Source organism: Centruroides sculpturatus, unplaced genomic scaffold (genome assembly GCF_000671375.1).
Source record: "Centruroides sculpturatus isolate CEXI.00-Female unplaced genomic scaffold, Cexi_2.0 scaffold40, whole genome shotgun sequence".
Lineage (NCBI taxonomy): Eukaryota > Metazoa > Arthropoda > Arachnida > Scorpiones > Buthidae > Centruroides > Centruroides sculpturatus.
In genome coordinates this window covers 770334-785161 of record NW_019384602.1, presented here as the reverse complement: position 1 = coordinate 785161, position 14828 = coordinate 770334, and the positions used below count along the sequence as shown (strand labels likewise).

At 30.2% G+C, this 14828-nt stretch overlaps 1 protein-coding gene across 1 annotated transcript; it reads right to left on the bottom strand.

Moving 5' to 3' along the window:
• Positions 1 to 2242: 2242 nt before the first annotated feature.
• Positions 2243 to 4050, bottom strand: LOC111625038 (netrin receptor UNC5C-like). Its single transcript, XM_023368050.1, has 5 exons — positions 3897 to 4050; positions 3638 to 3823; positions 2765 to 2926; positions 2514 to 2548; positions 2243 to 2443 (listed from the first exon to the last, which is right to left on the bottom strand). The coding sequence occupies exons 1-5, from the start codon at positions 3955 to 3957 to the stop codon at positions 2384 to 2386; spliced, it is 504 nt and encodes a 167-aa protein (XP_023223818.1). The 5' UTR covers positions 3958 to 4050; the 3' UTR covers positions 2243 to 2383.
• Positions 4051 to 14828: the final 10778 nt, after the last annotated feature.

The window sequence follows — 14828 nt, the reverse complement described above, 5'->3', positions numbered from 1 at the left end:
CGACTGACACACAAACCTAATAAGGCGGATCCGACATAACAATCTTGTTACACTTTCCAGATCGATTTAGGATGTTTTTGTTATATAAATATTCGACATTGGCTTTGTTACACGTACAAGGCCATGCATATGTCGTGTCCTGCAATAAGTCGGTATTGGTGTCGTTGAAGTGTCCGAATGACACACACGCTCATAAAATAAATATATTGGAAATTTATGATTATAAAGTGAATAACGAAATTAAAATGTTATAATTTATCTTGAAAAAACAGCCTTTTACTTTTTTAATTTATGAGAAATTTAGGCAAATCTAATATATTAAGATAAAATAATTTTAAAAATTGTAATGAGTTAAATTCATTAGTAATTAATTTATTTTACTTTTTTATCTGCTTATAAATCGTATACATTTAAAATGTGTGACATATAAAAGTAATAATTACAAGAAGACATTTAAAATCCAAATATTTCATTTATCTTATCGAAATTTTCAAGTTTACTAAAGTATTGCCTTTCAACACGTAAACAATAAGAATGTATTTTTAAAATTATTCGTAAATACTTTCGTCGCTAGTAGAATTTTGACTCATTGAAGAAATATGTAGCCCACGAAAGGCAATAAAAGATGATCATATTTCCTATTAACCTTCTGCACCGATGACATCTGACATCTCAGTTTGGAATCTCATGCACTCCTGACCTTGGTTTATCATATCAAAATAAAGTCTAAATGCAATATTTAATTTTAAAATATTAGATAATTTTATATAAATTATTATGTTATGAATATTCTTCTTATTAATATTTGTAGCGTATAGTAAAAAATATACATAACAATGGAATATTGTTATGGCGTTACGCTTGCTTGTGCCAGACTTCTGATCAAATTTTTTATGACCTCAATAAAATAAGGGAGAATCACCTTGAAAATTTCAATTTTTTACATGTTTTAGTCTCGAAAACTTACTTTTTATTCAGGGAAAGTTCCTCTAGTACAATGTAACACATAGCAAATACACTACAGCAGATTGACGCCATATTGAAATGCTTCATTAAATCATTTAATGTAGTTTGTTCATCGACAGATGAGTACTTAATTAACCAAATAAATAAATAAAGAGATTGTTTTATTGGTAATTTGTTACATCATCTACGCAAGTATTTTTTCGAGAAATCTGTTGAATTTTTTTAAGCAATTGGCTTTATATCGGTATGCCCCATTTAACCATCAACAATAATATCATTATCGTCTTTCTTATATATACCTGTATTAGTTTTGATAGTTAAATATGTTTTTTGCTATGCTCTACTTCCTTATAGCACTCCTTATTGTGTTTTTTATAAACTAGATTAAGTTGAACTTGCCTTTAGCATTAGTTTAATACTGTCTATAAAAATTAATCTCCCTTTTTTCGCATATGTATATCAATACATTTTTTAATTGTTCAATGATTTATTAAGTTTTAATATAGAAAAAAATGCTTAATTTTTTATTTATATGCTGTACAGTATATGTTCAAGGTCTCTTGATATCCTGAATTATTTCATGTAATTCGGAGTTTAAGGGCTTTTAATAAATACAATCAAACCTCGATTTAATGCGATTTGTTTACCCCAGGAATTGCTACTAAATAGAGAGCAGCGCTGAACTAAAATACCTCAAGCAATAAGAATTATATACAGTAATAAAGTCTTACACAAGTTTGAGGATTTAAAAGTCACTTGACTTGATATAATAATGCCATTTATACCTAATAATTCACACATACTAAAGGTTTCTCGATTTACTATTTATGGAGATCTATTCACAAGTATTAACTGGCTCTTTACGAGGGTAACGCTTTTTATGAGGGCGTTACATATATTCGAGGTTTGCTATATATTCAACAAAAAACAATTATTATTCGAGTAAACAATACCCATAAAATAATAATGAAAATAACAATAATTAAAACTTTTACGCAAATCAGCCATTTTGGTGTTCTCAAAATAAATTTCTATCCGCTGGCGCCATCTGACAATGTATGCCGTAACTAAAATTTTCTTAAACTTCCCATTGTTCTGTTATTGATCAAGGTATTGATTTTTTAATTGTAGCACATAAATAACATAAATTCGGCCAAGTATGTAATTGGAATATGCAAACAATAACGATTTTTACGTATATTTAGCTATTCAGAAACAATAACACATTTATTAATAAACCATAAAAAGTCCATTAAATGAGGATAGTGTTTAAATAAACACTGTATATTTTCATGTTAATTTAAATAAAACTCTTCGTTTGTTGGAAATATGTTTAATTATATGTTAAAATTATATAATTTTACAAAATTTTATAAAGTTGAGAAGTTTGCTGTAATTCAAATGGCCAAAAAAAAATTCATGATTCAAGCCCGCTTCCTTCTCCAGATCCACTTCCACTTCCAGAACCCATGAAATCCTTCGAAGAAAACACATTTAATTAAGGAAATGTGTAAATATACACAAGAATTTTATTGTAAGATTCTCACCTCATCATCTGTAAGCTTCTTCAAACATATTTTCTCTGAAATTATTATTTATTTATTTTAGTTTTTAAACAATAGGTGTCGCTAAATAGCAACAACTAAGCAATTAAACAAATAGCAAAGTCTGTTTCAAATGAAACGGACTACGCTATTGGTTTGCTTGCTATTTATAAGCGTGCGAAAATATGGCTGAAAATTTAAGCAAAAAAAAAAAATAATAATAATAATAAACAAGAAAAAATTTATTTATTTACTGAATTCTTCTTCGTCTTCGTCACTTTGAACAATTTCTCTGCTAAACTTTTCGTTGCAGATTTTACCTCCATTTTTCGGTGTTGGATTAGTACAAGTTCGCTTTCTTGTCATAAAACTATCCAAACATTTCCATTCTCCCCATTCGCTCCATCCTCCGTCAACTTGAAAATTTTTATTAAAATATTGCTAATTATATATATATATATATTAAAGTTATTTTATTTATATAATTCTTTTAAAAATAATTTTCTCTGATGGTTAATAAATTTTACCGACAGATGGCAGCACTACGGATCTCCTTTAAATGAGATAATTATTATATGCGGGACTGTAAACACTGATAAAATATTATACTCTAGTTTTAAAAACAATAATAAAAAAAGGAAATTTTTTAAAATTAAAAATAAATTTTTAAAGATTTTAATTAATTAAATTATAACGTCAGATTCATCCGGGTCATTCATTGCCTATACGAAGTAATTTAGACTAATGCTGGACGATTAAGTCGCCATCTTGTGTTAAAAAATTTAATACAAGATGGCGACTATAATTATAAAACACATTTATTTAAAATTCTGTATTTTTATTAATAATATAATTTAATTTTAAAATATTCTAAACAAGTGTAAAATAATATAAGTTATTAGCCAATTAAGTATAGTTTTATAGTGTAAAAATGCTTTCTGATTGGCTGAAGAAAAAAATTCAAATTCAATATTGGTGTATTAGATTGTGGCACGAAAAGTATAATGTAATGTCTCAGATCGAGTTCAGAAACATTACAAAACAACGAATTATTAAAAATTAAACAATTTAAAGGTCTTAAAGAAGATAGGCTTACTGTACCGAATAATTCGAGAATAGAGCTTTACCTGGACAATTAACTGGTTCAAAACACATTTGCGCGGTTATATGTTCCCCCTGACACATGAAACCTCCTCCAGAAGGCCTAGGATTAACACAGGCTCGAATACGGTACTGATAGCCGAATGTGAAAGGATTATTGCAATCGGATGTAAAACAATCGCTAATATCGGACCAATTGCTCCAGCCGCCATCTTGAAAGAATTAATAGTATTAGGTATATCAATTAACAAGCTCAATGATTCTGATATTATGACGTGCCCTTACCTTTTCTTTTAGAAGAAACATGTGAAATGACGAAGAGGAACGATATTAATAAGCTTTTCATGTCTTATTTCCAATGTATTATAATAATTACAAAGAGGAAGTTATGAGAACAAGCTGGACGGAACTGATTGATGCCATTTCCCGGAGAAGAGCATCAGATAAGACAATCAACCCTTTTGACAACACACAAATTTCTTTCACAGTTCCCTTTGTGTACAAGAAAAAATGCACAGGAATATGAAATACATCCTGAAAAAGTTAGTTTTATTTTAAATTCTACAGAAATTAACGTTATATATTTTAAGCTAGAGAAAGCTGCTGCTCATAAGCTAGGCAAGCTGCAGCTTAGGGCCTCGCGTTATGAGTCTATATTTTAGGGCCTCATACTTTTACACGTATCATTATTATGTGAAGGAGAAGGGCCTGTCCTTCCCCTTCACCTAATACAGTCTGTACTCAAATATCCGTTAAGTTAGGAGAAGATAAAATTTAAAGCTAAAAATAAAAGTAAATCTTCAAAGAAAGAATTTTTTTTTACAAAGGAAAGGGAAAAATATGATTCATGATGCTTAATGTTTGTATTTTCTTGATTTATTTCCTTTATTTTGAATGCAGATGTATTCCAAAAATATGTCATGTAAAGATTTTTATTTTTTGTATTCACTTATCCTTGATACATTAGTTTAAATGTATATATATATTTTTTTTCAATTTTTTAAAGCACGTTTATACAGTTAATTTTCATAATTAAGGACTTAAAATTATGTAAATAAGATTAAAAAGTCATCGTTATAATCTGATTGTAACGAGTAGAAAATTCTATTACTAGAACATTGTATTTGCAAGAGATTTATGGTGATGTACACATTTATTTACACTTTTACAGTATACAGCCTATGAAATGGGTAATTTTATGGATATTTATGGAGATATTTTATTTATTTTGATTTTTGTCATATTTTGAGATGTAACAGAAAGCTCAAATCTTTTATTAAGAATAAATTTAGAAAAAGTTTACGTTAAACTTATGTAAACTTGTCAAAATGTCCATTTGGAAGTAACAAATTTGAGTGAAAGCAGTCGCTTATTTACTAAATATTTCTTTTAAACAGTTATTGAATCTGATATAATAATATATTACATATAAAAGAAAGACCAGAAGGCCTTAATGTAAGGCCTGCCCATGATAAGGCCTCAAAAACGTTACAAATTATTCATTCCACTGCATTTGTTGTGCATTAAGGAAAAAATACTGTATTTTTTTTGTCAAATTTTATTTTTTTTAAATATAATGCTAATTCATAACACTTTAATATAACGAGGCCTCAAAAACATTCTTATTCGGGCCTCATAATCTCAATATAAACTCAAATTGAAAGTTTATATATTAAACATAGCCTACATACACTTACCTAATAAACTGTATAAGTGTAATGTATAATTCATAAACTGTATAAATTTTATTTTGATTAATTTAATCATTATATTATATACTTACGAAAATCTCAAGGATCTATAAAATAGATTATTTAATGCGAATTCGTTTGTGTTGACAAAAGAAATAAATGAGTCCAGCAACGAGTTGCGTAACATTCCCGGCAAAAACGTTTGAAGAATGGTGTGTAGAGCCATCTGTTATGAAATTTTCTTTTAAAAAACTTATTATTATTATTATAAAGTAACAAAAAGCTTAATTTTCAGAGTAGAGACGCCTGTTACAAAACAATCGTAAATGCTAATAACGAGTAAAATCTTTATCCACCAAAATTTAATAGCATCTATCCCCTTAATAGATGAGTCTCCCTGTAAAATTTTTGACAAAAGGAACAGGAGTTATTAAGCTTCAAAATGGGTGAACAAAATCGTGCCCTCCCCACACACATTCTAACATTCATACATACAGAAAAAAATCCCGAACTTTTTGAATTTGTCGAAGTTTCATTTTTCGACCCAAAAATAACAACAACATCATTATATATAAAGTCAAACCTCTGAACCACGGCCACTGATGGTCACATAAAAAATGGTTACTTCTTGTAGATTATTTTGTTTGCATTTTTGTTCCAAAAAAAAGTTTCTGAAAATTGGCCGCTGTTTAGAGGTTTCCATTATCGGCAGACGAATGTATATACAGTAAAACCTGTATAAGCCGAATATTTTTTCCGGTTTGGTTTTTTAACTCAAAAAATTGCTGCGTTTCGAAGAATTATTCCCGTTTAGGCAGCTTTCCGTTTCATTAAAGTTCCGTTTTGAACAGGTTTTACTGTATATATAGGCTATATAAGTTTTTCTTTTTTTTCCTTCTTCACTACCAAAAACAGCTTTACACCACTTTCACATCATGCTTTTTTACATAAAAAGACTAAATTTTGGGGCCTCTCCACATCGGGGGCCTTGCAATATGCCATATACCTTAATCATTTACTGATTTAAATAAGATAAATTATGTACTGTATAGAGCTTGTGATTATCTTCTCATTACATTGAAACATGCGGAAACGTCATTGTGTAATCACCAATCTTACGTCATTTTTTCCTTCAGGAATCTTTACGTATTTACAGATTTACGTCACACTACTCGATACCGGTAACTCATTTTTTCTTAATCGAAAATCGATTATAATGCCGCCATTCTTTTTCTTCCATTTATTTAAAATTATTATGAATAATTAAAGAATAAACAAGAGGATTTTTTCTGTGTTGTAACGACTTGGATATTAAATTTTAAGTACAGTACCTGTAAACCAAGACATTGCCCGCCATTTTGTAAACAAGTGAAAAAAAGTATAAAGGATAATTTATATGTTGGTTTGATAGCGCTTCTTTCACTCTAACATATATAAATGATTCGTTGTAATACAGTATTTACTACAGAATATTATATTATACTTACCCCTCGTGGTCATAAATTGGCTGCAACGTATATTTTTTGAAAGTTTATCGATTACAAGCAGGTAACGTAATGGACAATGGTGTCTATCCCAGGCTTACATTTGACCTTTCACAAGCACAAAAAATACAATAATAATATATATATATTTTTTTTCAATTTTTTAAAGCACGTTTATACAGTTAATTTTCATAATTAAGGACTTAAAATTATGTAAATAAGATTAAAAAGTCATCGNTTGACGGGTCGAAGTTAGGTTTGTTTAGTATTATTTTGTATGGAAATTATTTAATTTACATATTTTTTAATTTTATAATATCAAAGAACATATTTTCCAGGAGGAGCGCAATGCTTGGTGACAGATAATCACATTAATAATTTTTTATTTAATTATTTAATTTTTGGAGGGCTTTATTAGTACGTTATAGAAAGATCGAGGGTCTTATCTCAGTCACTTTTACGATTATAATTTGTGGAATTTTCACTGATACATGGGGAGGCAAGTGCCCGGTTTGTACCCCTGTGCGTACCCCCACATCAAAGGATCCTTTTAATAATATTGAACGTTTCGGGTGGAACATTTTTCGTAAGTTCTAAGCAAATTACACAATTTACAAATTAGAAAAGTTACTAGAATATATTATTAAAATCGTCATAATGCCAGGCTGCAATTTCTAATTATCTTTTAATTTGAAAAACAATTTTTTGAATTGAAATCACGTGACTCTACGTTCGGATCCAATAGTTTCGTATATACAATAGTTAATCAGGACTCTAAACTCTCCATAGCTGATTTCGATTTTCATCTAGTTAACTCCGTCCTCGAGATTAATGAAGGACGGACGGACGACGGTGGGTATGTATAGGTTTGCAATTTGAAAATTGCAACCCAATATTCTATGCTAAATAAAATGACAAATGTGACCTTTTCCATTAAAATACTACAGAATGTTTTTGTGAATTTGCAATTTATATGAATTTTAATGCAAGTGGCTTGGCACCATATTCAAAAATACGGGGAAAAAAAAGCTTAATTCTTGAGATTAAATGAGATTTAAATGCTTTATTAGAGAACGAAGATGTTTTTGAATAAAAATTTAATTTGGTTGCCCAAAATTAAGCATCTTTTTCTCTTTTAAAAATTATTTATACGTAAATTAAATTTTAAAATTTTATAGTTTTTTAGTATCAAATTTTCAAGAATTTTTTAAAAATTTTAAGAGCCATTTATATCTTAATACACCTTTTTAAAATGAAAATTTGCAATTTTAAATTTAATGAAAGATTGCCTTTATGAAAGTTTTGCTTGTTGATTTTTCTGTTAAAATAAAACTAGAATATTTAAAGTGCTATAGAACAAGTTTCGAAAGGTCAATAGATCCAAATTTTACCTATAAACTTTACCTTCTATAGACATGTAACACTACCGATCATCAATTATTCATCACACTGACCTAGTGATCTCAATTAACAGATAAGGCCTCGGAAATTATCAGTAAACGCTCGTAGTTGGTTAAAGTTTGGTAGTTTTCATCGACTGGGGTCAAAAGGTCTTACGAAGAAGTATTCTATTAATGGTGAGGCAAAGCAAAGGACACACCCAGACGATTTAGAAGAGCGTTGTTCATGCCAAGCCGAATGGCGACACGACTAGGCTAAAGTATTGCCCTTGTCAACCCTACTTTAATTCCCAACTCTAGGCTATTACCTGGCCAATAAATGACTCGCCTGTCGAATTGGTTTATTGTGCCACTTTCCCTCATTGTCGATCTGCAATCTAAATAGATTTAAGTGGCTTATGTTTGCTTTTCATGTTTTCAATTTGATGCTATCATCTTTTAATGCCAAATTTCCATTTATTTACCATGAGTACGTTACAGTTATTACTCCGTTTTGCATTCTATATTTGCCTAAGCTCGGTAGGCTGTAGGTATTTGCATTGATTATCCATTATACGCCGGGCCAACGACTGACGTGACGTAAAAGTATCTTTTCATTATTCCCGGGTGCCAGGAGGGAAAACCACCAAAGTGTACAAAATACTTTTCGAAGGCCATCAATTTGTTTTATTCAGTAAACATGGTTTTGCATAAAGATAAGACAAACAGTACGATTATTGAAATTCAACGATTGCTGGTTATAAATGTACGGTTCTATCCATGTTATTAACATAAATATGTCTGTATGGCGGTTTCAATAAAAGAGAAAGTGACTCCTGTTACTTATTTTCAAGTCAAATTGATTGGTTTGGGATGGAAATATCGGAAAATTTGGTTTGCCTGAATCACAACGAACTGATTTTAATCCACTTCATTTCAGTTCTTAAACGTTGAGAATTCATTAAATAAGCGATTTTTATATAAAACCTATAAACCAGTGGTTCTCAATCAGTGTGCCGCGATACCGGATGCAGTCTCTAGCATTTTGTTCGAGCCTCACGTTTACGGAGGCCTTAAAAACACGCTACAAAACGCTGGCATTTCTCGTGTGTTGGGCCTATAAAAAATATCTTTCAAACAAAGTTTTATTATTTAAAACATTCTTTGAGATTTTTTAATATATTAGGAATCTCAAAAATGATAACTTGGCCGGACATCGCTGGACTTCTTTAAGGTCCTGTGTGTCAAAAATAATTTAAAAATGCTTTCCGTGCAGATGTTTATAAGGGCATCTTTGGTGAAACACTAAAGCATCAGCGTGTCACCATAAATTTAAACTTTGAGTGTGCCACTAACATGAAAAGATTGAGAAGTGATGTTGCTGAGAACAATTTAAATTGAAAAATTAATAAGACAAAGCATATAAAAACTGGTTCTGTATTCTTAAAAATTTTAGTTTAATACTACAAATGTATTCGTAATAGCGAGGCGAAAGATGTGACCTCGTTATTACGAACGGAGGAAGACAAAAGTGGACTCAGTTCGTTCTAAAAGCATGGAAACTGCCAAATTGTTAGAAAGACGTGGGGAATTCGCTGTGGGCATCTCTTCCATTGAGCTGTTTTCGGTGCTGTCTTTACTAATAACAGTAATTATACCAATAATTGTATCTTAAACGATTGTAAGTCAACTTCATGTCACATATACGAGAGACTTTCTAGATATTTGGTTCCTTATTTTGCATATTGACTCCATTTTACATGCAAACAGGAGCTTCTAACGTAATTAATCAATTTCGGAGCGTCATCTCAGAAAATTTAAAAAATTTTTATTATTTAAATTTTTTATAGTTATAAAAAATGTCAGTCAAAATAGTTACTTTAATTATATTCTTGTAATAAGATTGAAAAACAAATAACTGTAATAAAATCGCGTAACCTCCCCTCATCGATTGCAGTTAGTTATTTTGATATTTCAACACTAGATGGCGCTGTTGATAAATTAGCTTAAGGGGAATGTATATATACCTCGTTTTTCGAGCGAAATGTCAATTTTAGAAATTGCGTTTTTACGTGAAGCTCGGCACGTGTAAAATAAATGAGAGAATCGAAGTTATATGTACTACAGAGTTAGATACGTTCGAGACGATTGGCAGTTCTTGATAAATAATCCCTCATCTAACTTTTAGCCTTGGGCTTCAATCTGCGTAATGAGAAAGAAATGGTGTCGATGGAAAGTATCATAAATTCAAAAGAATAAATCCCTTGTAAATTCTACATTTCAAATCATTAATATAACAAAATGTTCAGTTAAACTTGACAGAAGGATTTTAAATATTAACCTCCAAACGGAGTAGCAAGGCTCTCAGATGAAGAAAGGCCCTTGCTACTTTATTTTTAAGACCTCAATATATTAAAAATAATTACATTTTACAAATAATAAAATTTGATTTTGTTTGAATGCACGAGAAATACAATAAAATGAAAATTTTGTAACAAATTTTTTATTTAATTAGTATTTTTTGTGCATAAGCATGAATTAATGAAGCTTCCGGATAGGAAACCAGGTCAAATGTCCCAGCTAATTCTTCTGCCTGATCTAAAATACTTTACAATTTAGAGTATTAACAGATGAATTATTCTAAATCAAGATTACGTTAAAATGAGTTGTTTATAAATAACGAATTCATAATAGAAACTGGGGATTTTCTACTAAGCTCTACAAAAGATCATTCATATTCATGTTATATTACTTGAACGAGTCAGAATATTGTAATCTCTGTAAAATCCTTCGTACTGTACTGTACAGCACATTTGAATTTGAAGACATTCTGCATCAAGGTTGTGTTTAAGAGCGTTGGCATAACAGAGAATTGAGGATTTTCAGCTAAATTCCATAAAAGATAAGCTAACATTCAAACACAATATTTCAATCTCCTGATCCCGGATGGAATGAGGAAGGCAGGAAGCAGTTTCAATCTATAGTCACTAGAGAAAAAGAAAGACGTAGATTGTAGCCATATATTTTTGTCGAAAATATCGACGAGAGCAGTTTTAATGGAATGTCTGAAGCCGAACCGAGCTTAATCCATCTGTTGTTGACAATTGGCGGGAGAAGATTAGTCAAAGCGTCTGCTTCCGACATGTTTGATTTTCTCTTTCTTTCCGCTCGAGATTTTAATTTGAGAAGGAGGAGCCACCTACTGTTTTTCTGTTCCCTTTATTGAGCAAGTGGCCAACGTTTCCCCTGGCCGACATAGAAAATTAATGATGTGAATACATACTTTCCACCTTTGTTTGCCCACCAAAACAACCGGATATAAATAATGCCGTTGTGTCACAGCATCGAGATCAGAATGTTTTCCCCTTATGATTTATTTAGAGGAGTTCCCTCGAGTAAACCGCACACCACTGCCAGGACTTTAAATTGCATGTTCTACCTTTAACGGAACTCTAATTACACAGAAGACATCCTTTTTCTAAAAACAAAAACGAAGAAAAACCTTTCCCGTTTTCCACCAGTCAGCACGCTTTTTTATTTAAAGGACAGAACGAAAAAATTGAGATTAATTATGTTTTCTGCCGCTAGATGTCTCTAAATGATGAGCGATGGTAACGCCCCTAAACTGGGATGGCAGCAGGCCGAAGTGGAAGAGGCTCGTGCCTGTCGCGTGTACGTCCAATGAACTGTAGCCGGGCTTTCTTCATACCGCCTCGTTGCTGGCCACCCGGATAAGCAACCCAGCGCTTTTAAAAAGACAAGTAATCTTCTCAAATTGCTCTGTAAGATTAAGGGACGCGCCATCTTCCAGATTGTTTCTCCTGATCGAAATGCAATTTTTTTGAAATGGTGATGGATGATTTCCATAAAATAAAAAATGTAATCGAGTCGTTTCTCTTCCACATTTCTCCAAATCCATGCATTTATATTATGGTAATCGTTAATAATCAGGTGTAATACTTCATACTTAATTTTTTTTTGTTTTAATACCTCGTATATCAAATAGAAATGGGTTTTGTAATCACCAAACTAAGTGGATTATTCTAGTTTTTCTTTGGTACTATAATCTCAATTTATATAAATTATTTTAATATTTTATAGCTTAAAACTATCGAATTTAATCGTTCAATTATCTAATTAATTTTTTATATAAATTAGTTAGATAAAGCTAAAAATCTGCTTTGCGTTTGGTACAAAATTGTAATTGTTTGCCTTCGATCTGCAGGAGGTTCTCGATTACAAATAGTCTCCATAGTTTTTCGTTAGATTTTTCTCGTGTGTGTCTCGTACACGCCTTCTTACCAATGCGAAACACACTCTTCACCGGGGCTTTAACAAGTTCATTTTGTCTTCTGATGGATGTTCTAAGGAACTGATGAAGTGGTTTATAGATAAACTTTGTATTCAAAGATCGAACCTTTCTAAAACGCGCGTAAAAAGCAGTTTAAAGTACCAAATTACGGGAAACCGGGAAGATCCCACGAAAACATATATTCGTTTCGGGATGATATCAATATGGAATTTTCTTCGGCCTTTTTTCACTATTGTCAAATTATCTTTAGTCCAGCGCGAGTTGTCCTGTTTACCGCGAAGAGAAGCTGGTATCGGATTATGATTTACTCGTCTTTCTCTGCCATAAAACTTGCGAAGTCGGTGCTAAGTCGTCGTAAATAATTCCTCCGTCGACAGGATGAGTGTGGAAACTGCTTCCGTCCGCCATAACGAACGCGTCTTCTTTGTCACCGACCCGTCATCCTGTCAGTGATTGACCTAGACGAATCTCGCAATGCTTTCTTGCTTGGCAGGAATGTGGCGCATCTCTTCAACAGGTGAAAAAAAAGCTGATGTGTAACACGAGATCTTCTTTGTTTCCCCGGGAACGGATTGACGTAATTTGCCGGATTATTAAATATATTTTTTTACTTGCGCGTGGCGTATATAAGACGCCATTTTAACATCCATTTATCGACGTTGCGTGTGTCCGATTGCTAATTTAAGCTTAAAAGTCGACTTGTATCGAACATTTATTACATAAATATTAATTAATTATAATAACGTAAACGAATAAACTAATGCCAAATAGGCCTATCCATCATATAAATGCAATTTTAACTCGTCTCGCTTCTGTTTAGGCCTGGAGTATTTAATGTTTGCAAAATTATTTTATTTGTTCTATAAATGTTAAATTTACAATAAATATTTTTAATAATATTATTTTTTTATCTAAAATTGAAAGCGCTATTTACGAATATTTTAATTAATAGCGTTCTCGCGTTTGCAGTTCGAGATTTATTCTTACGTCTTAACTTAAAAATAACGTTTTACGTTAAAATTAATATTTATAAAGTTATTCATAATAATAATAATAATAATAATAAAGAGAGGTCTGTATTAAAGAATCGAATTAATTAAATTTAATCGGAAATCTATAACTACGTCATAATGGCGGGAAACTGTGAGAAATGTCGTTTGGTTTTATTTTTCTTTATTTCTCAAAAAGTATTTGGGGATATTTATTGAATGTAATAAAATGTGTAAGATTTTACTTTATTTTAAATTATTTACTGTTATTTCCCCTTCTAAATACGTATTTAATTATGTACAAATAATTTTTTAGACAATTCTTCAATCAGAAGTTTCTAGAAGGAAGACATTAGGCCTAATTATTTATATGTAAATAGGCCTAATTTATAATAAGATTTGCAGTGTTTTATTATAATTTTGTCAGTAATTCTCAAGTAAAACAACTTTTTTGAAAGGAAATGATGTTACAATGTAAGTATTTTAACAATTTTCTCTTAATTGTGTTTAACAAGGTCTGGAAATCCAATAAAAATACTGGCATCAAAACAAAGAAGCAAAAAATACAATCCATAAATAATTTTACTTAATTTGATGCCAATTTTGATTTCAGATTAATTAAATTATCGAAAAATTTCAGAAATAAAGTTAAAAATAAAGGTATTTCTCGATAATTTAAACAGAAAAATAATCATATTGCCATTTTTTCAATAAAACAATATTAATTTTAGTTCGATATGTCTTTCAACTCATTACACGAATACAGTAAATTTATATCACACTAACATTTGTAATAGAATTAAAAACAACAACAAAATCAGAGTGAATTAAGGTTAATTTGATACTTCATATCTCAATAATTTAAAGATATATGTAATTTATCTTTTGATTTTACTACAAATCTAGGATATATGTATATAGTCTTCAATCAATATAGGCTATATACCTAATAAATTATAGTTTAATAATATAAATTACATGTTATAAATTATAGGTTACGTTTAATGGAAAATGAGTGCAATATGTGTGTTTCTCTTAAATATACATACAAATCTACATACACAGCTGCAATAGTTTTCTAATATATAAATATTTTAAGTAATTATTAAGGTATAATTTAAGACTGAATGTATAATCATAGCTACAAATTACGTCATTGTATAATACATATAAATTTTGTGTTTACACAGATTTAATTTATAACTACAATTTACATAATGTATTTATCTATATTAAAATTAAAATTAATAAATTAAATATTTGATTTTAAAATATTAAATATGTTTCTGTACTAATTTTAAAGAAATCATATTCATTTGATAAGTTACGATGATTGCAAAAATTATTGACAATCTATATAGG